The sequence below is a fragment of the Mastigoproctus giganteus genome, chromosome 2 (assembly GCF_048544385.1).
Source record: "Mastigoproctus giganteus isolate SK-2022 chromosome 2, ASM4854438v1, whole genome shotgun sequence".
In the NCBI taxonomy this organism is placed as follows: domain Eukaryota; kingdom Metazoa; phylum Arthropoda; class Arachnida; order Uropygi; family Thelyphonidae; genus Mastigoproctus; species Mastigoproctus giganteus.
This window is the reverse complement of record NC_143576.1, coordinates 7690593-7715587: the sequence shown is the minus strand read 5'-3', so window position 1 is coordinate 7715587 and position 24995 is coordinate 7690593. Positions and strand designations below refer to the sequence as shown.

At 37.7% G+C, this 24995-nt stretch overlaps 1 protein-coding gene across 2 annotated transcripts in view; it reads right to left on the bottom strand.

Moving 5' to 3' along the window:
- The window catches only part of BCL7-like (chromatin remodeling complex subunit BCL7B-like protein), a 71725-nt gene that overhangs the window by 28612 nt on the left and 18118 nt on the right, over positions 1 to 24995 (bottom strand). The window contains exons 2-3 of one of the 2 annotated variants that reach the window (XM_090390349.1): positions 8093 to 8151; positions 6286 to 6308 (exon numbers count right to left, since the gene is read on the bottom strand). In XM_090390349.1, coding sequence (XP_090246475.1) covers positions 6286 to 6308; positions 8093 to 8151 — 82 coding nt within the window. The remainder of the gene's footprint in view (positions 1 to 6285; positions 6309 to 8092; positions 8152 to 24995) is intronic. The other variant, XM_090390350.1, reaches the window with a different exon arrangement.

Sequence of the window (24995 nt, the reverse complement as noted above, 5' to 3'; positions counted from 1 at the left end):
CTAATAATAATTTGCACATGTATTCTCCTTTAAGGAAAATTTATGAATAAAAAATAAGTATTAAATTAAATATGCTCTTTATTTGCCATTTAAACAAAAAAAAAAAAAAAAGACCAATTAGGACAACCCCACAGTTCAGAGGTAAAGTGAATAAATAAGTGACCAAAACAGTGCCACTTATGCATATACATGTATGCAGTCTTTCTTAAGCAGCTAATAAATGAGTGAGTAAAAGCAGAGGAACAAAAATTAACAACTGCTTAATATTGGCACATTTACTGAACTCTGCACTATTTGCAGAAATGCTTGGTTTTTGTTCATTGTCAACCATGTGTTGTAAAGACACAGTCTTGTCTGTTCTTTGCTTGTGTTGAAATTAGTTCACATAAGTGGAATAAACTTTTGATAGAAATGACAAAGGTTTATTCTGATTTAAAGCCAAAAAGTACATGTTAACTTTTATGTATGAATTCCAGACTTTTACTTTTTCAACCATTATTTATTTTTAGGCAGTTATTAAAAAAGCTGCATTCAGAAAATTAAAACATATGGAATACATTATCTCAAATATAGGCATTAGCAAACATGTTAAATTATGTTTAGAATGCCATTTTAAAGGTGGTATTCCAAATATCCCAAGCAGGAAATTTTAAACTAATAATCTTTCAGTTAAAAAGAATAATGAAATATATTTTTCTTTAGTGTGGAAAAAGACATTAATTTTCTTTCACATGTGTGTGTATAAATACAGAGTGGTTATAATTAAAATTATGATTCACATGCAGAGAAAACTAACTGATAGAAGCAATTCATATTTGGTAGGTACAATATGGAGATAATGCACATTATAAATATACAAAAAAAAAAAAAAAAAACCCATGCAAGTGGGCATAGTGCACTGCTATAAGCAACATATGCTTGTGGCTCTTATAATTTTTGACTAATACTATAGATCACACAGTGGTTATGTCATGAAAAATGCATGGGATGCATATAAATTATCAAGCGACTCAGAAGCCTATGGCAGATATAAACTAGTCTGTAATCAGGTCACAAAGGAGGTTAGGCAGGCGAAGGCAGATTACGAGAAATCTTTGGCAAAGGATGCTAAGAAAAACAGCAAGGATTTCTTTACTTATATAAACTCTAAAGGAAGGGGATGAATCTGATTGGTCCACTTGATATCGATGGTTCGACCGTTGATGATCCTGCTCAGATAGCAAACAAACTGAATGAGTAGTTTCCATCTACATTCACACATGAGGAGTTATTAAGGTTTAAAAATGGCAGAAGGTTATCAAATTGTAGCAGGGTGCTTAATGATTTTATAATAACTGAGAGCAAAGTGGAGGAGAAATTGTTGAAATTAAACATAAGAAAGGCACCTGGGGTGGATGGGATCTATCGTTATATTAAAGGAGGCAGCAAGGCAACTAAGCAAACCCTTAGCCATAATTATGAAAGCATCCTTGGACTCAGGGGAGATCCCCACGGACTGGAGATGTGCAAATGTATCCCCAATTCACAAAGGGGGATCGAAGGGTGACACAAGTAATTACAGACCAGTTAGTTTAACTTCTGTTCTGGGTAAAATAATGGAGTCACTGGTTAAAGATGCATTGCAGGACCATCTAGACAAGACAGCAGCAATAATTCAGACAGCATGGGTTTTTTAAGGGAAAGTCTTGTCTGACAAATTTGATAGGATATTATGATGTGATTATGAAGGAACTGGATGCAAAAAATAATTTTGATATCATATATTTGGATTTCAGGAAAGCTTTTTACACTGTTGCGCATGGAAGGCTATTGTACAAATTGGAGCAGAATGGTATTAAGGATAAGTTGCTACAATGGATAAAAGGATGGTTTAGTGGGAGAAGGCAGAGGGTGGTAATCAATGGGTGCTGCTCTTCGTGGACTAATGTCATTAGTGGAGTCCCACAGGGTTGGGTCCACTGTTGTTTTGTATATTTATCAATGATATTGATGAAAGTATATCAGGCTTAGTATCGAAGTTTGCAGATGATACAAAGGTTGGCATGGTTGTTAATGACAGTAATAGCAGTGTGTTACTGCAACAGGATCTAGAAAATTTGGGCAGATGGGCTGAGAAGTGGCAACTGAAGTTTAACATTGAAAAATGCAAAGTACTGCATATGGGTAGAAGTAACCCCAGAGAAATGTACTAACTGTGTGGTACTACACTTAAGGTGGTAGAAAATGAAAAAGACCCGGAAGTAATTGTGCAGTCAGATATGAAGTTTTCTGAGCAATGCAGACAGGCTGCCAGGGCAGGTCATGGGATTTTGTCAATGATATATAGGAATTTTGCTAGCAGGGAGAAGGAGGTGATTGTCCCTCTGTATAAGGCAATGGCCAGGCCATGCCTTGAGTACTGCGTACAAGTCTGGAGGCCTCATTTTAGGAAGCATGTAGATTTGCTTGAGCGTGTACAGAGAAGGGCAACAAGATTGGTGAGGGGAATGAAGGGATCCTCTTACCAAGAGAGGCTTAAGTTCTGCAAAGTGCAGTGGCTGGAGACTAGGCACCTGCTCAGTGATCTGATTGAGGTGTATAAGGCCTTGAATGGATTGAGCACACTGAATTCTGATGGGATCCTTCCACTTGTTCAGATTACAAACCTAAGGGGGCATAAATTCAAATTAAGAAAAGACAGATGTAGAATAGATGTGCGGAAATTTGCCTTTAGCCAGCAGGTGGTTAATTGCTAGAACAAACTTCCATCTGTCGTTGTGGAAGTTGATAGGTTAAATAAATTTAAGGAGGAACTGGACAGGCATTTGGAGGGAATGGTGTGATTTTTTTTGGCTGATGTTGCATAAGCTCATAACACTTGCTTTCTTGCATCACACGCCACTACTACTATTAGAAGGCTTTGCACTAATGGTGAAATTGTTTTACCAGAATACATTTCCATCTTATTTTATTTTAGCACTCTTAAGTCACTGTTCACCACAATGCAATATTTAACCATTATTATCTTCCCATCTGTTATACCTATATAATCTGATATCCTATCTTTCAAGAAAAATTTTTCCTTAGATTCTCTATTAAAAAAGTCTGTTAATTAAAAAGGATCACATACCCAATCACAATCTGCATTTATGCATAATGATATCTTAGCTGTTAACTTGACCAGTTAAAAAGAGATTCATTGGATGAATGGGATGAAAGGTGATGAGGCCGCATATCTGCAAATAGCACCAGGAAATCCATTCACAGAAACTTAATCCCAAAACGAGGTTAATGATAGAAAAGACTGTATTGACAAATTTGCAAGAAACCAGGACTGCACAGTGTTGTTTTCTGTTTGTTTGTTATTTGGTTTTTAGGAGCATTAACAACTAAGGCCATATTGCTCCGGGAATATGCGGTGGTCGTTCCCTGACCTTTCCGCATCCTCTGTATTTGGTGGTGATTGGCTCGAACCCCGGTCTAATCAAGAAGCGTGTGCTATGCACTGCTGCTCCTTCCCACCTGGCTACGGAGGCGCCCGTGTTGTTTTCTTTACAAGTTATTTTCTGTCTATCATACCACAATTCACAAGGTTTTGTGACAAATTCTACAATATTGGGTGTGATAAATTTATTGCAGCATGAATGGAGTGTTAAAATCAATTCAAGTTATGTAGTGTTAAAATCAATTCAAGTTGCAGAAAACCTTTTCTTTTAATATAGTTAACCACATACTTACTGGCCTAATTTGCATGGATTGATAAGAAATTTGACTAAAAAACTATGTAATTCCCTCAGATTTGATTTGATTTTTAATGGCAAATTCCCTCAGAAGTGTTCTTCTTACCAAGTTTTATTACTATATGCTTAAGCATAAGCTGTTCATAGACATTTTTTTTTTTTTCTTAAGTGGTAAATAAAAGCAAACTGTAAGAGGACTTAGGGAACACTAATCCTTTTGGATTAGATTAGTTTTCTTCCAGTCCATGTATTACCATGGTGACCAGCACACCCAGTGGATATAAAAAATTGAATGATGATAATGATTACTCCATCTGCTAACAGGATTTGAATCCAAATCCTGTTAGCAAATAACAACCCCATTATAATGTCACTCCTAATAATAAAAGTTTAAAATTAGAAAACTTATTCATGGCATATTTTATAGTATCAACAAAAAAATTAAGTATGATAGTGTAGCCAAGATAATGTTCTTCTCCCTACTGGCAAAAGTCCTACAAATCATGGGCAGGACATCACGTGCCTTCTTCACCACCTTTTTAAAGTGCATGGAAAGTTTCATACAAGACTGAATTGTAACACCTAAGTCTTTTTCAGCTTGAACCATTTCTAGCTCTTCTCTCCTTAGCTTATATGTGACTCTAGGATTTCTGTTCCCCAAATGCAAAACCTTAATGCATTTAGGGAACAGAAACCCTAGATCATTTATGCAATGCATCCAAGTCTTTTTGAAGCATCCTGGCTTGACTCAGTTTGCTAATCATAAAAAAAATTCCCATTTTCAAATCATCAGCAAACTTTGACAGCTTCCCTTGGATAACCTCATCAATATCACTTACAAAAATTAGAAATAGGAAGGGATACATATGATATCATATCTATTGGTTGTTGTAGGATTTTAGGAGAATTAGCAACTAAGGCCACATTGCTCCACGTATATTGTCTGTAAATTGTGTGTGTTCTGTATTGGGTCTCCCGAGGGATCCCAATTTTTACATTGGTCCACTCTGAGGACCAACCATTTATGACAGCCATCTCATCTCTGTTTCATCTTTTGGTTAGCTTGAAATCCAGTGTATAACCTTACCAGTAACTCCAATCTCTTCAAAATTTATAAGGCAGCCTTCCATGAGGAACAGTATCAAAAACTTTAATAAAGTCTATATATATATATAATGTCAAAATTGTTATCTGCATCCAACTGTTTAATGACTACATCATAGTAATTTACCATACTGGTCAGGCATGACCTGTGCTTTAATGAACCCATGCTGGGATCTATTTGAGAGATACCACTGATACCAATTCTTGTTGGTGGTCCTCAATAACATTCTTAACCACAGACTCCATGACCTTCCCTCCTACAGAAGTCAAATTTACTGACCTATAGTTACTCAATACCTCTTTAGTACCATCTTTGTAGAGTGGGATATCTGTGACTGGGGCCAAGAAAGTTTTAGACAGGGCTGTTCAACGTCATATCACCAAACAGCAGCACTATACCATTGATATGTATGTGGTCACTGACCTATAGTTACCGAATACCTCTTTAGTACCATCTTTGTAGAGTGGGATATCTGTGACTGGGGCCAAGAAAGTCTTAGACAGGGCTGTTCAACGTCATATCACCAAATAGCAGCACTACACCATTGATATGCATGTAGTCACAGGTACAAAAAAAAAATTTCCCCCAATACACAGACAAATATCTGTCCATGCAATGAGTCTATCTATGAAGCATAAACATAAAAATAAGAATTTGACAGATAAATTTAAGATATTGTAATGTTACACATCAAAATTAGAAAAATTTAATGAAGCTCCTTCTGACAAAAAGTTATCTACTAGACGTAAATGCAAAATAAACATTACATGCAATATTTAGTATGCACTTTTTATAAATGCAGGACTGTCCAGCTGGAGGGTTACATGCCAGATGGACAGCCCTGCCTTAGACCATAAAGCTCATCTTCACTCTTTGAGAGCAGACCTCGGAGCAATGATTCTTAACCTTTTGTATAAAAGGTTAAGACCATCTTTCAAATGAAAAATATTCTATGAAGGCCAATATCTTTTATACTTTTTGATTTTATTAAAATAGCATTAATATCAATTTATTATTATAGAAATGCCATCGGAATGGGTTCAGACAAATATTGACAAAAGAAACACATTTTTTATAAAAAAAATAAAATAAAACTAGCCATCTGTTTATTTAAAAAAATGTACTGATCTAAGATAAAAAAAGAGGACTTTCTGTTAAGTGCTCCTGGACTGCAGATCAAGAAATGCTAGCACTTCTCCCTATGAATTAATCTAGTTTTTCAGCCCTTATGGCATGCAATTCAATCAATGAACACACACAACAAAAATATTACAGATAGTAATAACTGAACTGATGATGATGCAGAACTGATGCAATATTATCAAAGTAGTCAGTGTGCTAAGAAAATTCCAAAGTAAAAACAAGAGATAGCATATCCTTCACAAAAATTATTAAACAAATGCAAACATACTAAATCCAAATTATGAGAGAAATTAATTTAAAAAAAGTTTATTTACTTACCTGTGTTTGCTCATAACTTGTAACTACACAAAAATAAAAATAAAAATACTTTATTAATAAATGCAAACTATGATAATTAAAATGCTTAACTTCCATTTAAATGTGAAATTTTACATAGTCCATTTACCACATATTTGCATTTCACTGACATTTCTGCAACACAACACACTACATAATGTGAGGTATAAACAGAAGACTGCAGTACAGTGAAGCCTTGAACATTTGAAATATAATTAATGACTAAAAAGATCAGAATAAAAATAAAGACAGGATCCAAGATCCTTTTATCACAAAGCTCTAGTGTAACTGCACATTACTGACAACCCATTGACCATGGATGTGGCTGAAATTTTTCTGTGGGAACTGCAATACCACTGGGTCTGCAACGATGTGGAAAGAACTTGGTGAGTATTGTTATAGTAGTAGGAAAAGCTGTTTGACAAATCCTGTGAGTTGGAACCTCAGGATTTATAGTTATGCTTGGGGAGGAACAAATTTAAAATGCCAATGTTTAGTGGTGTTTGTGAATGCACAAAGTAATGTAAAATGCAGTGCTGTAAAATCTGAAAAGGCAGTATCTTTTCTTGTCTCTTTTCAATGTTACAAGAGTGGCCAAATGGTATGGAACAGAACTTGTTCAGTCTGGATAAATGATACATTGTTACAAACAAATGGCAATTAATTAGGTAATTTAACATACAAATAGCATGGCTGAAGGTAATACTATTTGCATTTAGTCAGTTCCAGACACTGCTTCAGTATATATCTTGACACAGGTTTGATGCTTCTAAATTAACTTTAATTTTATATGACAATATTTTATGCCAGTAATTAAAAAAGTTCATATTTGATGTATCTTTTAATCATAATTTTAATCTCTCTACAATAATAGAAAAGGTACTTCCTGGTACTTCTTTATTTTAAAATGGCAACATACCATATAGTACAACATAAGATAAAGTCAGTGAGTTATAGCAGAATAAAAAGTAGTTAAAAATTAAAATAGTTCTTTTAAATAAAAATTATTTATTATAGTAATTTTTAACATAATAGCATTATGCTACATGAACCCATGTAGCATATCATTTAAGTTGAAGACTGCTTTGCCATTATCGAGGAATATATTTCCAGAGCCCATGAATAGATTTTACAGAAGCAGATATTAACATAAGTCAAACTAATAGTGTAATGCAGAGCTTCCCCCCCCCCCAACAACAAGAATGTAGGCTATCTTATGTTGGTGCACATTGTACTTGTCATAAGAAGCAATTTATTTCTAATGCAATCTTAATTCAATCAACTTTGATAGCTCTAAACAGCTATTTATTTTTTTAAACAAGAAATCCCATTTTAATTGTAAATGGATTAAAATGCCTTACAATGGGTTTTTTTTTAAATGCAAACTTTCATTGGGAGGAAGAAGTTGTTTAACAGGTTATTTTTTTTAAATTTGCATTCCAATTCAGCATCTCTTATTGGTACAATTTTAAATCATCACTGGCTTGTCTAGTGTGTAATGAGGGATAACTGGATCCTCAATGATAAGATGGCAATAACAAACACAATGGCCACCTGGGTATTGCTGCCATATTATAAATAAATAGCAATTATGATTTTCATAGAGGATGTGATTTTATCTATGGTAAAAAATCAGGACCACTTGTTGCTATGACATTGCACCCCAGACATTAAGTGTACATTAGAAATTGTCTTTTTTTGTAAGGAATATGTCATTAACCTGTTGCAGAAAAGTCAAGTAAAATGTATACCACACCTTGTGTTATTATAAAACTTACGAGTCACTTACCAGGTACCCACTTGTAAATTTTCATTGTAGTGTCTCCAATAGTTACCCATTTTTTCTCCCTGTTCAAATAAAAATCATATCAACCATATAATTTAATCGGATATTCAGGCAATATCTGAAATTTTCACACCTTGTAAAAATCAATACTGATTTTAAAATACTGAAAATAAATACAACTTACTGCAATGTTAAATCTCCCTCTTCTCTCCCTGTGTGTGTGTGTGTGTGTGTGTGTGTCAATTTTGAGTATTTATTACAATTCTGTGTCTAGTTAACTAAATACTTTTTTAATGATTTTAAGCATATACTAATTCTCTAACAACATATCTATTCACATTAAAACAACCCTTCATCATAAAAGAAAGTATTTCTCACTGCTATTGTAAAATGGTTCTGAAATTTTACTAAGCCTAGTGATTGCCATCATGAGGAAATTGAGGGATTTTAACTTTCCAGATATCAACCGGAACTTGTGGGTTGGTCATGCGCACACTAGCAAGACTTTTGTGGATTTATTGGATGACTGTTTTCCACAGCAACATGTTCAAGAAGGAGTAATACTCTTGATCTGATTATCAGCAGTGATTATTCATGCATTAAGAATTTGCAGATAAAGGAACCACTGGGTGACAGTGATCACAATGTACTGATGTGGGAATTATTTAAAGATGTAACTACCATCAAGGCTAAAGGGAAGGGCTATTGCTTTCGTAAAGGTGACTACAGGCGACTCAGACAGTTTATAAATTCTGCACAGTGGAATCAACTGATGATGTTACCAACGTTGAATTCTAAATGAGAATCCTTCAGGGACTTAATTTTGGAGGCTACTGGCTTTTCATTCCAACTAAGAAATACTGTTCAAGGATTAGGCCTAAATGGACGTCAGATGAACTAACGAGGCTCGTGGCAGAGAAGAAAAATGTATGAGATGCATATAAAGTATCAGGTGACACAGAAGCCTATGGCAGATATAAACTAGTATGTATTCAAGCCACAAAGAAGGTTAGGCAGGTGAAGACAGATTACAAGAAATCCTTGGCAAAGGATGCAAAGAAAAACAGCAAAGAGTTCTTTACTTATGCAAACTCTAGAAGGAAAGGGATGAATCCGATTGGACCACTTAACATAGATGGGTTGACTATTGATGATCATGCTCAGGTAGCTGATAAACTGAATGCATATTTTGCATCTACATTCATACATGAGGAGTTATTCAATGAGGGGAGTGCCAGAAGTTTATCGAACTCTAACAAGGAGCTAAGTGATTTTGTAATAACTGAGAGCAAAGTGGAGGACAAATCGTTGAAGTTAAACATAAAAAAGGCACCTGGGGTGGATGGGATCTATCCAGTTATATTAAAGGACGCAGCAAAAGAAGTAAGCAAACCTTTAGCCATAATTATGAGAACTTCCTTGGACTCAGGGGAGGTCCCCATGGACTGGAGGTGTGCAAATCTATCACCGATTCACAAAGTGGGTTCAAAAGGTGGCACAAGTAACTATAGATCTGTTAATTTAACTTGTGTTCCGGGGAAAATGGAATCACTGGTTAAAGAAGAACTGCAGGATCATCTAGACAAGACTGCAGTAATAGTTAAGACACAGCATGGGTTTGTTAAAGGGAGGTCTTGTCTGACCAATTTGATTGGATACTATGATGTGGTCCCAAAGGAACTGAATGCCGAAAATAAATTTGATATCATATACTTGGATTTCAGGAAAGCTTTTGATACTGTTGCACATGGAAGACTGCTGTACAGATTGAAGAGATATGGCATTAAGGGTAAGTTACTACGATGGATAAAGGGATGGTTGAGTGGGAGACAACAGAGAGTGGTAATTAATGGACACTGCTCTTTGTGGACAAATGTTATTAGTGGAGTTCCCCAGGGTTCGGTGTTGGGTCCATTGTTGTTTTATATATTTATCAATGATATTGATGAAGGTATATCAGGTTTAATGTCCAAGTCTGCAGATGATACAAAGGCTAGCAAGTTTGTTAACGACAGTAAAGACAGTATGCTACTCCAACTGGATCTAGTTAAGTTGGGCAAATGGGCTGAGAAGTGGCAAATGAAGTTTAACATTGACAAATGCAAAGTACTACATATGGGTAGGAATAACCCAAGAGAAACGTACCAACTGTGTGGTATTACACTCAGGGACGTGCAAAGTGAAAAAGGCCTGGGGGTAATTGTGCAGTCGAATATGAAATTCACTGACCAGTGCAGACGGGCTGCCAGGGCAAGTTATGGAGTCTTGTCAATGATATATAGGAATTTTGCTAGCAGTGACAGGGAAGTGATTATCCCGTTATACAAGGCAATGGTCAGGCCACACCTAGAGTAGTCTGGAGGCCTCATTTTAGGAAGGATGTAGAGTTGCTAGAATGAGTACAAAGAAAGGCACCAAGATTGGTGAGGGGGAACAAAGGGGTGCTCTTACCAAGAAAGGCTTAAGTTCTGAAAATTGCAGCACCCAGAGAGTAAGTACAAAGAAGGGCAACAAGATTGGTGAGGGGAAAAAAGGGGTGCTCTTACCAAGAAAGGCTTATGTTCTGAAAATTGCAGTGCCTGGAGGGTAGGCACCCGTGAGGTGATCTGAATGAGTTGTATAAGGCCTTGAACAGCTTGAGCAAGCTGAATGCTGATGGGATTCTTCCGCTTGCTCAGATTAAGAACCTGAGGGGGCACAGATTCAAACTGAGGAAAGACAGTTGTAGAATAGATGTGCGGAAATTTGCCTTTAGCCAGCGGGTAGTTGATTGGTGGAACACACTTCCATCTTTTGTTGTGGAAGTTGATATCCTAAATAAATTTAAGGCTGAGCTGGACAGGCATTTGGAACGAATGGAGGGGTGAAATGGGAGGGTTTTTTTTTTTTTTTTTTTGCTGATGCTGCATAAGCTTGCTTTCTTGCATCATATGCCTCTGCTAATGCTATGCTAATTATCTTCTTAAGCTTAAATCCAATAGCATTATGTTGCTAGTTGGTCAACAAGAAAACTTTGCCTAAAATTTGCTTTAAGTTATATGTATCTATATAAAATTAAATCTGATTACTAGTTAAATACCAGAGCAGTTCACAAGTTGACAGAACTTCATACAGTAATCTCTCCCACAGTTTTACAGTCCTCTTTATATATATACAGGGACTCCCCAACTTAACGTAATAATACTCAACTTACAGAAATTCGACTTTACATAAGGTTTTGCCAGCTGGTGCAAACTTAAAAAAAAAATCGTGGAAACGTATTTTGCCTCCTGTAGGAATAAATGGAAGTATCATAATATGAACTCAATAACACATTGGTTTTTTTTTTTTTTTTTTGATAATTCGTTCCAAGTCCCTGGAAGTTGAAATATTCGCTGTATTACTAAGCTATTTATCTCTCTAAAAGGTCATATTTACATTGTAAATTGCACTACCCTTTCATTGTTATCAATGTTCACATTATAAGAACCAATTTTGAACGCCTTTGTGATATTTTTCTAAAGGACCTTTCTGGAGGTCACGAACAAAAAACAATAAAAACAATTGGCACTTTCCGATTTATTGGACTTTTCTGTTAGTGCATCTAATTATAAACGGGTAGTAAACTCGATCTTACTGAATTTGTGATGATAATTGCAATTGTATGAGTTTTTATGCTATTATGGTGAAATGTTTTCCCCTTCACTTCATATAAAAAACAAATTTTCAGGAACTTCTCTTCATTCCTATTTACATATTACAATGATGAAGGGAAAGCGACCAACGAAAAGTGCAAGTGTTGGCAGTGCCAGGAAACAAAACAAAATTGATTTAGAAATGAAGATGAAAATGATTAAGAAGTACGAAGCAGGACAAAGTTTGTCATCTATTGCACTGGAATTAGGTCTCGCTGCTTCAACAGTGAATACTATTTTAATGGACAGTGCACGTATAAAAGAACATGTCAAAGGATCAACACACTTAAGATCAACAGTGAACACAAAACAGCGCTCAGGTGCTATATCGAAGATGGAACAGCTGTTAATAATATGGATGGAAAATCAGATTCAAAAGCAAGTGCCCCTGAGTTTAATGACCATTCAAGCAAAAGTAACAAGTAGTTATGAAGATATTAAGGATAAGTACGGCAAACTCCAAGCCAAGTTCATGGCAAGCAACTGGTGGTTTAATACGTTCAAGCATCGTGCTGGTTTCCAAAACATTAAAGTATGCGGAGAAGTCACTAGTGCCAATTCTGCAGCTGCAGAGAAATTTTGTGATGTGTTGGAAAGAATTATTGATGAAGGTGGCTATTCAACACAGCAAACTTTTAATGTTGATGAGACTGTTCTGTATTGAAAAAAAAAAAATGCTGCATCGAATATACATTGCCAAAGAGGAAAATACAATGTCAGGTTTCAAGGCATCAAAAGATAGGGCCACGCTCTTGCTTGGCGCTAATGCAGCGGGAGATTACAGATTAAAACCACTGCATGTGTACCGTTCTGGAAATCCTCGTGCATTTAAGGGAATCAATAAAGCCACCCTACCCGCACATTTTTGATTGGACCAGAGAGCATGGATAACAATATCTCTCTCTGAGGATTGGTTTAAATGCTGCTTCATTCCTGAGGTTGAAAAATATCGTAAAGGCAACAAAGTTCCTTTCAAGATTTTGCTTTTATTAGATAATGTTCCTTGACATCCTACGCATCCAGATAATTTCAATTCAAATGTGAGAGTCATATTTCTACTGCAAAACACGACTTCACTCATCCAACCTATGGATTAGGGTGTTATTTTAAATTAAAAAGCATACTACTTATGCACAACATTTGCTCAGACATTGTCTGCAGTAGACGACAAGAAAAATTTTACGTTAAGAGACTTTTGGAAATCTTACAATATTTAGCATGTCATCTTAAACATTAATAAGGCCTGAGCGGAAATTACTAAAAGTTGTTTAAATGGCGCACGGAAGAAAATATGTCCACAGCACGTAAAAGGCTTCAAAGATTTGAAAAAAGATTAATAATATGAAGAGGTTACAGATAAAATTGTAAAGGTTGCAGAGCTACTTCAGCTGGAGGTTGATGCCAAAGAAGTGGACGAGTTAATAGAGGAAGAACAAAAGGAATTATCTAACAAAGAACTTATTGACTTGCAGGCAGCAATAGTGAAAGAAGAAAATGCTGACAAAGCTCAAGATGAACCAAATGAGGAACCAAGACACTTCATCACCATAGGGATGGCAATGGCATTTCCTGAAATTGCATTGGCAATGAACGTCGTTGATTCTGACAACGAAACTTGAGAGGTAAAACTTACTGACGTTATGCCTGTCTCCTCTCTTTTTTTTGTAATTTTATAATTTTGAAATTTTTTTAAATTGCACGCTTTTGTAATTTTTCTTGCGCATGAGATAAAAAATTGAATAAATACAATAAATAATTCTATTTACATATTCATCGAACATGTCTTTTTTTATTCAATCAATTCAGCAAGCACAGTTGCGCATGCTGCACAAGAATGGGGCAAATTCCGACTTGCGTAGCATTCCGCAAAATGCAACCCTTACGTAAGTCGGGGAGTTCCTGTATATATACAGGTAACCCTCATATAACACAGTAGTTAGGTTCCTATAAAATGTTGTGTTGTGCAAAACTGTTATACAGGACTAAGAAAAAGTACAACAAGGGGGATTAGGTTCTAAAGGCTAACAAAAATACACAATTTCATTAACAAAGTGTTAACAAAGTAATAAAAATATGCCATTCTAGATTTCGTGTATCTTCTGCTCTCTTTAAAAAATCAGTAATCTGGGTTTGTTTGCTTTTGCTTGATAAATCTTTGTGAATTTTATTGTATGGAACTAAGCATTTTTTGAAGCTCCCATTTGAACTCTGAGCTCCTTTCATTCAAGAATCTACATTCAAAAAATAAGATTCTAATTGCTCGGCTAACTTTATGCCTTCCCGTATGCTTTTTAGTGTAAAATTTGGAAGTTTAGAATTTTCATCTGTGCTATCATCCTCTGAATTGATTTGGTTTTACCTCCGATGCCATTTCCGCTTTGCCAGCCTCTTTTTCTACCAGTAATTCTTCAATGTCTTCAGTAATCATATATTTTTTTAAAATTTTTTAGGAGCATAGATGACTAAGGCCATGTTACTCTGTGTATATTGTCTTTAAATTGTGTCCTGAGGTCAATTTTCTGTTTTGCTGGACGAAAAACCAGAGGTTCCGGGAGAAAAAACCATGCTACCCTTTCCCCAAGCCCGACTAACTCAGCCACGTTGTGAAAATGACCCATAATTTCTCCCATCATCAACGGGATTTGAACTCAAGTCAAGGGTGATTCCTATCAACTGTGCTACCCACGAGGGCTTCAGTCGTCATATCATCAAAACCTTCCCCTTCTACCGACGTAGAAAGTTCTACCATCGCACCGATTCCCTTTTCTGTCAGTTCGACGACCATATTTCCTGAATGAACTGACTCTGGCCACAAGCATTTAACATTGACGGTTTTACTTCTTTCAGCAATAAAGCTATGGTTCTGATACAGTCCACAACTGAGAAATGTTTCCATGCCTCCATTACTTCAATAGATTCGTAATCAATTTTTTCCAAAATCCATTGTAACAATTTTCTGATGGAATAAGTTTTAAAGGTGGATATAATAATGCCTTGATCTAATGGCTAAATGAAAGAAATTGTATTAACCTAGTACAACTGTGGTGGTAGGAACAAAACTTCAATGTTTGGATGACTTAAATCCTTTGGATGGCCTGGTGTGCTATCCAATAGTAATAAAACTTTGAAATGTACATTTTCCCACAAGTTGAGTAGTGCAGAATGTAACACAGGGATTTCCCACAAAATAAAATACAGGGATTTTTCAATATATATTTTTTTTTAAAACAAAAAAGAGTGGAAATGTTGAAAAATTACATCCAACATAAATGCAAGATTTACTGAAATTCTCTAACCGTGCTGTAGAAATATCGTGTTATACGAGGGTTGCCTGCACGCACACACGTAGTTCAGTCCACTCCCTTGCACAAAAAAAAAAAAAAAAAGTTATTGCTTCTATAGATCATGGAGTGAGTATGGTCACATGGATATAGTGTTAGTGTAGCAAATGATACAAGGAACCAAGCTTATACAGCATCGATAAAAAAAAAAAAAAAAAAAATTCCCATTTCACCTATTCATCCCCTCCAATAGTTTATCTAGTTCTTCCTTGAATTTATTCAGGCTATCTACTTCCACAATAAGATGGTAGTTTGTTCCAGCAATCAACCACCTGCTGGCTAAAGGCCAAATTCTGCATATACGTTCTGCAACCATCCTTCCTTAATTTGAATTTATACCCCCCCTCATATTGTGTAGTCTGAGCAAGAGGAAGAATCCCATCACCTTGCTCAATCAATTCAAAGCCTTAAACACCTCAATCAGATCACCTAGCAGTACCTAGTCTCCAGATGCTGCAATTTGCAGAGCCGAACCCTTTCTTGTTAAGAGCACCTCCTTTATATCCTTCACCAATCTCATTGTCCTTCTCTGTACCCACTCCAGCAACTCTACATCCTAAAATAAGACCTCCTGACCTGCATGCATTACTCAAGATGTGGCCTGACCACTGCCTTGTACAATGGAATAATCACCTCCTTACCCCTGCTAGCAAAATTCCTGTATATCACTGGTAAAACCCCATGTGATGTCCTGGCAGCCTGTCTGCACTAACTATATCTGACCGCACAATTATTCCCATGCCTTTTTCATTTTCTGCTACCCTCAGTGTAATGGCACATACATTGTACATTAATCTGGAATTGCTGCTACCCATATGCAGTACTTCACAGTTGTCAATGTTAAACCTCAATTGCCATTTCTCAGTCCAATTGTCTAAATTTTCTAGATCTTGTTGCAGCAGCATACCATCATTACTGTCATTAACCACCCTGCAAACCTTTGTCATCTGCAAACTTAGACATTAAGCCTAATATACTTCATTAATAAATACAGAAAACAACAATGGCTGTAGGACTGAACCCTGGGGAATTCCACTGATAACATTATCTATGAAGAGCAGTGTCCACTGACAACAACTCTGTCTTCTCTCATTTGACCATCCCTTTATCCATAGCAGCAACTTGCCCTTAATGCCACACTGCTTCAATTGGTACAGCAGTCTATTATGTGCAACGGTATCAAAAGCTCTCCTGAAATCCAAGTATATGATATCAAAATTATTTTTTACATCTAGTTCCTTTGTTACTGCATCATAGTATCCAATAAAATTGGCTAGACAACATTGTCCCTTGACAAACCCATGCTGTGAGTGAAGTATAACTGCACTCCTAGATGGTCCTACATTACTTCTTTAACCAGTGACACAGTTATTTTGCCTGAAACAGTAGTTAAGCTATTAGTTCTGTCATTACTCATTTCACTCCCTGATCTCCCTTTGTGAATTGGGGTTAAATTCGCATTTCTCCAAGTCCACAGGGACTTCACCTAAATCCAAGGATGGTCTCATCATTATGGCTTAGAGTTTGCATAATCCTTTGCTGTCTCCCTTAATATATACTATCAATTGCAGGTGCCTTCTTACATTTAACTTCAGCAATTTCCCTTCAACTTCCTCTTGGTTATTACAAAATCATTTAGTGCCATGGTAGAGTTTGATAAACTTCTGATCCACTCCCCTAGAGAATTCCTTATGCAAGAATGCAGATGCAAATTACATATTCAGCAACCTGAGCAGGATTATCAACAGCTGAACCATCGACATCAAGTGGATATATGTGATTCACACCTTCCTCCTAGTGTTAATTTAAGTAAAGAAGTGTTTGCTAATTTATTCTATATCCTTTGCCAAAGATTTCTCATTTTCTGCTTTAGCTTGCCTAACATGCTCAGTGACTTGACTGCAGACTAGTTTATATAACTATGCTTCTATATCGCCTGATAATTTATGTGTGTCCCATGCATTTTTCTTCTCTGGAACGAGTCTCATTACTACATCTGACATCCATTTAGGCCTCAACCTTGATTAGGTATTTCTTAGCTTGTATGAAAAGTCTAGTTGCTTTATGGTTATTTCTTTGAATGCTTCCCATTTAGAATTTGCTGATGGTAACATCATCAGTTGGTCCTACTGCATAGAATTTAAAAACTGTCTGAGACCACTGTCGTCACCCTTACGAAAGCAAAAACCCTTCATTTTACCCTTGATGGTAGCTACATCTTCAAGTAAATTCACCATAAATACACTGTGATCACTACCAATGAGTGGTTCTTTTATCTGCTGATTCTTAATGCATGAATATTAAATCACTGCTGGTAACTCTCTTGTTGCCTCTCTAACATGCTGCTGTAGAAAACAGCCATCCAATAAATCCACTAAAGTCTTGCTAGTGTGTGACTGACTAACCCACAAGTTCCAGTCAATATCTGGAAAGTTAAAATCCCCCAATATAAGAGATTCTAATTTACTGGCCCACTCTATTTCTTTGTACAGTTGATTGTTGTACTCATCAGAGTCATTAAGCCTATAACATACTCATACTCTCATTTTTTCTTTCCCAGTGCCTTATGTTACACCAAACCAACTCAATGCTGCATTGGCCACTCATGTTAACTGGCTACACTACTGTAGATTTTATGTGCTTCTTAATGAACAGCATAATTCTCTCCTCTCCTATCCTTTGTGTACACATTGTACTCCCCATATTCAAATTCTGCTTCCGGTATCTGAGTGACACCATTTGTCAGATATTCCCAGAATGTCTGCATTTGATGACTTGGCCAGCACTTTAAAATTATCAAATTTATTAACCAATACTGCTAGCATTGGTGTACATGCAAGTATACATGCATCTGTTCTTACTCTTAGTTACCCTAACACAGCCCATATATTTACCTGTTTCATGACGACTCACAGCAGGTTTGAAATCACTGACACCTTGGCTTCCAGGCTGTTGCATGTTCCAATAGAAACAGTGCAAGAATCACTTTTGCCTCTGCCTGTGGCTATTGTTAATCTATTAGTCCATGTATCTCCCCCCAGGCTAGCAGTTTTCGACCCACCTAATGCTGCCTCAATAGAATCAGCAAATATTCTTGCACCCTTTCTATTTAGGGATAACCCATTCCTGTAGAATCAGTCTCTCCTGTTAACAAGCACAGACCACACTGAGAAAAATATATATAGTGTGTTAAAGAAAGCAGCACCGAAATGTTAGTTTCAGGTCCCTTATGCTACACTGTGACAATACAAAATTCTGTAAAATGACCAGAAACAAGTGTATTACCTTATTTTTTAAAATTTTAATATATAGTCCAAACACCAGTTATAACTGGATCTATCCAGTTATATTAAAGGAGGCGGCAAAGGAAGTAAGCAAACCCTTAACCATAATTATCAGAGCATCCTTGGACTCAGGGGAGGTCCCCACAGACTGGAGAGGTGCAAATGTGTCCCCAATTCACAAAGGGGGGATCGAAGGGTGACACGAGTAATTACAGACCAGTTAGTTTAACTTCCGTTCCAGGTAAAATAATGGAGTCACTGGTTACAGATGCATTGCAGGATCATCTAGACAAGACTGCAGCAATAATTCAGACACAGCATGGGTTTGTTAAGGGAAAGTCTTGTCTGACAAATTTGATTGGTTATTATGATGCGGTTACAAAGGAACTGGATGCAAAAAATATACTTGGATTTCAGAAAAGCTTTTGACACTGTTGCACATGGAAGACTACTATAAAAATTGCAGCAGAATGGTATTAAGGGTAAGTTGCTACAATGGATAAAAGGATGGTTGAGTGGAAGAAGACAGAGGGTGGTAATCAATGGGTGCTGCTCTTCGGGGACTAATGTTATTAGTGGAGTCCCACAGGGTTCGGTGTTGGGTCCACTGTTGTTTTGTATATTTATTAATGATATTGATGAAGGTATATCAGGCTTAGTGTTGAAGTTTGCAGATGATACAAAGGTTGGCAGGGTTGTTAATGACAGTAATGGCAGTGTGTTACTGCAACAGGACCTAGAAAATTTGGACAGATGGGCTGAGAAGTGGCAACTGAAGTTTAACATTGAAAAATGCAAAGTACTGCATATGGGTAGAAGTAACCCCAGAGAAACGTACCAATTGTGTGGTACTACACTTTCATTTTCTACCACTTAAGGTGGTAGAAAATGAAAAAGACCTGGGAGTAATTGTGCAGCCAGATATGAAGTTTTCTGAGCAATGCAGACAGGTTGTCAGGGCAAGTCATGGGGTGTTGTCAATGATATACAGGAATTTTGCTAGCAGGGAAAAGAGGTGATTGTCCCTCTGTATAAGCAACGGTCAGGCCACGCCTTGAGTACTGTGTGCAGGTCTGGAGGCCTCATTTTAGGAAGGATGTAGATTTGCTTGAGCGTGTACAGAGAAGGGCAACAAGATTGGTGAGGGGAATGAATAGATCCTCTTACCAAGAGAGGCTTCAGTTCTGCAAATTGCAGCAGATGGAGACTAGGCACCTAGTCTCCATCTGCTGTGGTGGAGGTGTATAAGGCCTTGAATAGGTTGAGCACGCTGAATTCTGATGGGATTCTTCCACTTGTTCAGATAACAAACCTAAGGGGGGCATTAATTTAATTTGAGGAAAGACAGATGTAGAATAGATGTAGCAGGTTGTTAATTGCTGGAACAAATTTCCATCTATCGTGGAAGTTGATAGGTTAAATAAATTTAAGGAGGAACTGGATAAACATTTAAAGGGGATTGTTTTGTAATTTTTTTTTTTTTTTTTTTTTGGCTGATGCTGCACATAAGCTCATACACTTACTTTCTTGCATCACATGCCACTACTACTACATGTGAGCAGACAATTTCATGGGATACAGCTAGCAGCATAAATGCATTTATTCCGATACAGAAAGGCTGGTGAAGTCACAAGCTGGCCCTTGCATTTGTCCTTAACACTGAAGTAAATATAGCATAGCATTACGAGGTTAACAACTGGACTGTGATCACACAGAAAGAACATTTCTGCTGGTACATCAATTAGACATTTACCGAAGACAGAATCTGATCTAGTCTATTGTCACCTCTTATGGGTTGGTCATTGATAAGAGAGATGGAGCATGGCTTCAGCCTATTTAACATGGTGTCCAGCAGGTTATTGAGCTGTGGTGGAAGGTTGAAATCTCCACATATTATATGTGGTGGCTGACACATGTAGTTTGTTGAGAAGCCAAGTCTGCTATGTTATTTATCAATTGTAGATAAGGGACTGGAGGGATGTAGGCGACTGCTATACACAGGATGTAGACGACTGCTTGTCACATTAAAACTGGACTTTTAATGTGACAAGTATTGCCTCATAAAGCTCTGAATCTGAATAGGAGGCTGAGATCATCTGAAATCCGTTATCAGGGCTACTCCTCTACCCCCCCCATACTAATTCTCGATTTGAAGTAGACCTTGTATCCATCAGTGTCAACAGTGACTAGGGACTCGGTGTGGCTGTTGCCAGGTCTTGGTGAGACACAATATCGGCAGAGCAGGACAAGATTATTTGTTCTAATGCATCTAACTTGTTCCGTATGCTTCTAACATTTTGATAGAATATCTTCCCCATGGCTGCTAGTTTTATAAGTACCCTCATAGGCGTTCTAAGAGATACTGTCTTACAATGCATCATTCCGTGACTATTGTAGGAATTTTATTGACGTCTGACTGACGATCTGACAGAGGCTGCACATCCTGTATAACTGACAGGAAATGGATATTCTGCGATGGCTCAGTTTCATGCCCGTGGCATCATTCTTGCAAGTTTATAGTTAGTTTACTAGGAAATACATAACATGGTGGTTTAATTCTCAGAGGGCCATTGTGATAAAATGGCCTGATGAGAGCTCCCTCTGGCCAGGAAGGGGGTGGTAACATTATTAATATCTTTTGCAGCAGAAATAATTTTGAAGGGCACATATGTGGATGCCCTCTTCAGTAGGGTGACTTTTATAGTAATATTCATGAATTGCAGGAATTATTACCTAATTTTGTCTGGAGTACACTGAAGGTCGATTCAGGAAACAAAGATAGCTTTAGTTTGCCAGATGGGTCTTGAGATCATTGGTTTTATTCAAGAGGTGACTGGTGCGCCTGACATCCTACTGCAGCTGCTGTTAGTAGGGTGTTGTGTATTGGTTGTAGAGCCAGAGTGTAACAGCCAGATTGATAATAGTTGTTCTGCCTGCGACTAGATGAAAAGGGAGGCAAGGGTGGTACTTCAGCATATACCTTTTTAGAGGCCCCAGTACTGTTCTCATATGATAACCCCTGGCTTTTAGCCGTGAAGGGTATTGTGTACGGCATGTGCGTTTTGTATGCAATAAAGAGTTCTTCTATATGCAATTCACACTATTTGGCATTAGGTTTTTGACACACTGTGCAGCATTCTGGATAAGGGAACAATTGGGATGACTAGTACATGAAGTATTAGTTTCAAGATACGGGCACTCAATAAAGCCTTCACTCTGGCATTTTTCCACTGGGTAACTGGTCTGCCTGTGCATTCACCCATAAGAGATAGTGGTCTCTCTGAAACCCAGTTGGTTCGTTTATTTCAAGATATCACTCTGTAGGATGCACTACATTAGGGTAATTCAATGTTGGATAAATGATATCATTGACATAACAGGTACTTGATGCAGGTGTGAGACTACACAACTAGAATTGCTTGTGCTAAGTTTATCATCAAGCTCCCAGTCTCAAATTCTAGCGAAGGCTTTTTACGGTTGATGACACTAGCTTCAGATAATGGTTGAACATAACTCATCATGTGTTGATGGTCATGGGTGCCTTTAGTATCAATCACAATTTCGTAGTTGCACACTTAGTGGATGAGAGGTGAATTTTTTGACCCTAGGGGTGTTCACAGTCGTGCACAGTGGTTGTAATTCTCAGAGAGCTTTGTTACTTGGCTTTGATCAGAGACATTAATTGATGTTCTATAGTGTTGATTATTAGATCCTTTACTTCGTTCATGATGAGGTTTAGTTTTTGGTCGTCTAGGCAGAGGAACATTCCATTATCTGCTGGTTGATGCTGAGATTTTCTATTTGCTCACAGGCAAGATTCCACAGCCGAGTTGGCTTTTCCGCTCAGGACGTCCAGACTAGCATTTTTGCTTATTTGGTAATATTTCTTTATGTTGACTCTGCTAGTGCCCACACTATCATCAACATCAGCTAGGGTTTCATTACAAGACTTCCATCCCTTGTCGTGGAAGTTGATAGCCTAAATAAGTTTAAGGCTCAGCTGGACAGGTATTTCGAACGAACAGAGGGGTGAAGTGGAAGTGGTTATTTTTTATTTATTTATTTTTTTTTTGGCTGATGCTGCATAAGCTTGCTTTCTTGCATCAAATGCCTCTACTAATGCTAACACTGGCTGAAATATACAGTACTATCACTGAAATGCTGCTGTCTACACTGATTGTTGCAGAGTTGTGTTCGAGAGGTAACTGGTTTAACGGAGGCTGTAACACAGCGATCGATAATAGTTGTTTGTTATTTGGTTTTTAGGAGCATTAGCAATTAAGGCCATATTGCTCAGGGGATATGCGGTGGTCATTCCCTGACCTTTCCGCAGCCTCCGTATTAGCATTAGCATTAGTAGAGGCATTTGATGCAAGAAAGCAAGCTTATGCAGCATCAGCCAAAAAAAAAAAAAAAAAAAAAAGTAACATAAATAAATAAAAATAACCACTTCCACTTCACCCCTCTGTTCGTTCGAAATACCTGTCCAGCTGAGCCTTAAACTTATTTAGGCTATCAACTTCCACAACAAGGGATGGAAGTCTGTTCCACCCACCAACCACCCGCTGGCTAAAGGCAAATTTCCGCACATCTATCCTACATCTGTCTTTCCTCAATTTGAATTTATGCCCTCTCAGGTGATTTTTCTGAGCTAGAGGAAGAATCCCATCAGCATTGAGCATGCTCAAACCATTCAAGGCTTTGTACACCTCTATCAGATCACCCCGCTGGTGCCTAGTTTCCAGACACTGTAATTTGCAAAACTTAAGCCTTTCTTCGTAAGAGAACCCCTTTGTCCCATTCACCAATCTAGTTGCCCTTCTCTGTACTCGTTCCAGCAGCTCTACATCCTTCCTGAAATGAGGCCTCCAGGCCTGTATACAGTACTCTAGGTGTGGCCTGACCATTGCCTTATACAAGGGAATAATCACCTCCTTATCCCTGCTAGAAAAATTCCTATATATCATTGACAATACACCATGAGCTATTCTTGCAGCTCGTCTGCACTGCTCAGAGAACTTCATATCTGCCTGCACCACCACCCCCAGGTCCCTTTCATTCTCTACCACTGTCAGTGTAGTACCACAGAGTTGATACGCTGCTCTGGGGTTGCTGTTTCCCATATGTAGTACTTTACATTTGTCAATGTTAAACTTCATTTGCCACCTCGAAGCCCATCTGCTCAACCTTTCCAAATCCTGTTGCAGCAGCATAGTGTCATTAGTGTCCTTGACAACCCTGCCAACCTTCGTATCATCTGCAAACTTGGACATTAAGCCTGATATACCATCATCAATATCATTTATAAATACAGAAAACAATAAAGGCCCCAATACTGAACCCTGAGGGACTCCACTAATAACATTAGTCCACGATGAGCAGTGTCCATTGATTACCACTCTCTGTCTTCTCCCCCTCAACCACCCCTTTATCCATAGCAGCAACTTGCCTCCAATGCCACACTGCTCCAATTTGTGCAGCAGTCTTCCATGTGCAACAGTATCAAAAGCCTTTCTAAGATCCAAGTATATAATATCAAAGTTATTCCCTGCATCCAGTTCTTTTGTGACTGCATCATAGTATCCAATCAAATTGGTCAGGCAAGACTTCCCCTTAACAAAACCATGCTGTGTCCTAGCTATAACTGAAGTCTTGTCTAGATGATCCTGCAGTGCTTCTTTCACCAGTGCCTCCATTAATTTTCCGGGAACAGAAGTTAAACTCACAGGTCTATAATTACTTGTGTCAGCCTTTGATCCCCCTTTGTGAATTGGGGTCACATTTGCACATCTCCAGTCAATGGGTACCTCCCCTGAGTCCAAGGAAGCTCTCATAATTATGGCTAAGGGTTTGCTTACCTCCTTTAATATAACTGGATAGATCCCATCCACCCCAGGTGCCTTTCTTGTGTTTATCTTCAACAATTTCTCCTCCACTTTGCTCTCAGTTATTACAAGATTCTCTAGCTTACTGCTAGAATTGAATACACCTCTGGCATTATTCCCCTCGCTGAATAACTCCTCATGTGTGAATGTCGATGCAAAATATTCATTTAGTTTGTTAGCTACCCGAGCAGGGTCATCAACAGTTGACCCATCGATCTCAAGTGGACCAATCTGATTCATCCCCTTCCTTCTAGAGTTTACATAAGTAAAGAACTCTTTGCTGTTTTTCTTCGCATCCCTTGCCAAGGATCTCTCGTAATCTGCCTTCGCCTGCCTAACCTCCTTTGTAACTTGGTTACAGATCAACTTGTATCTATCATAGGCGTCCGTGTCACGTGTTAATTTGTATGTATCCCATGCATTTTTCTTCTCTGCCATATGCCTCATTAGTTCATCTGACAACCATTTAGGCCTAAACCTTGAACAATATTTCTTAGTTGGTATGTAAAGCCTAGTAGCTTCCACGATAAGTTCTTTGAATGCTTCCCATTTTGAATTTGCTGTTGGCAATATCATCAGTTGATCCCACTGTATAGAATTTAAATACTGTCTCAGTCCATTGTAGTCGCCTTTACGAAAGCAATACCCCTTCCCTTTACCCCTAATGGTAGTTACCTCTTTGAGTAACTCCCACTTCAGCACACTGTGATCACTGCCACCAA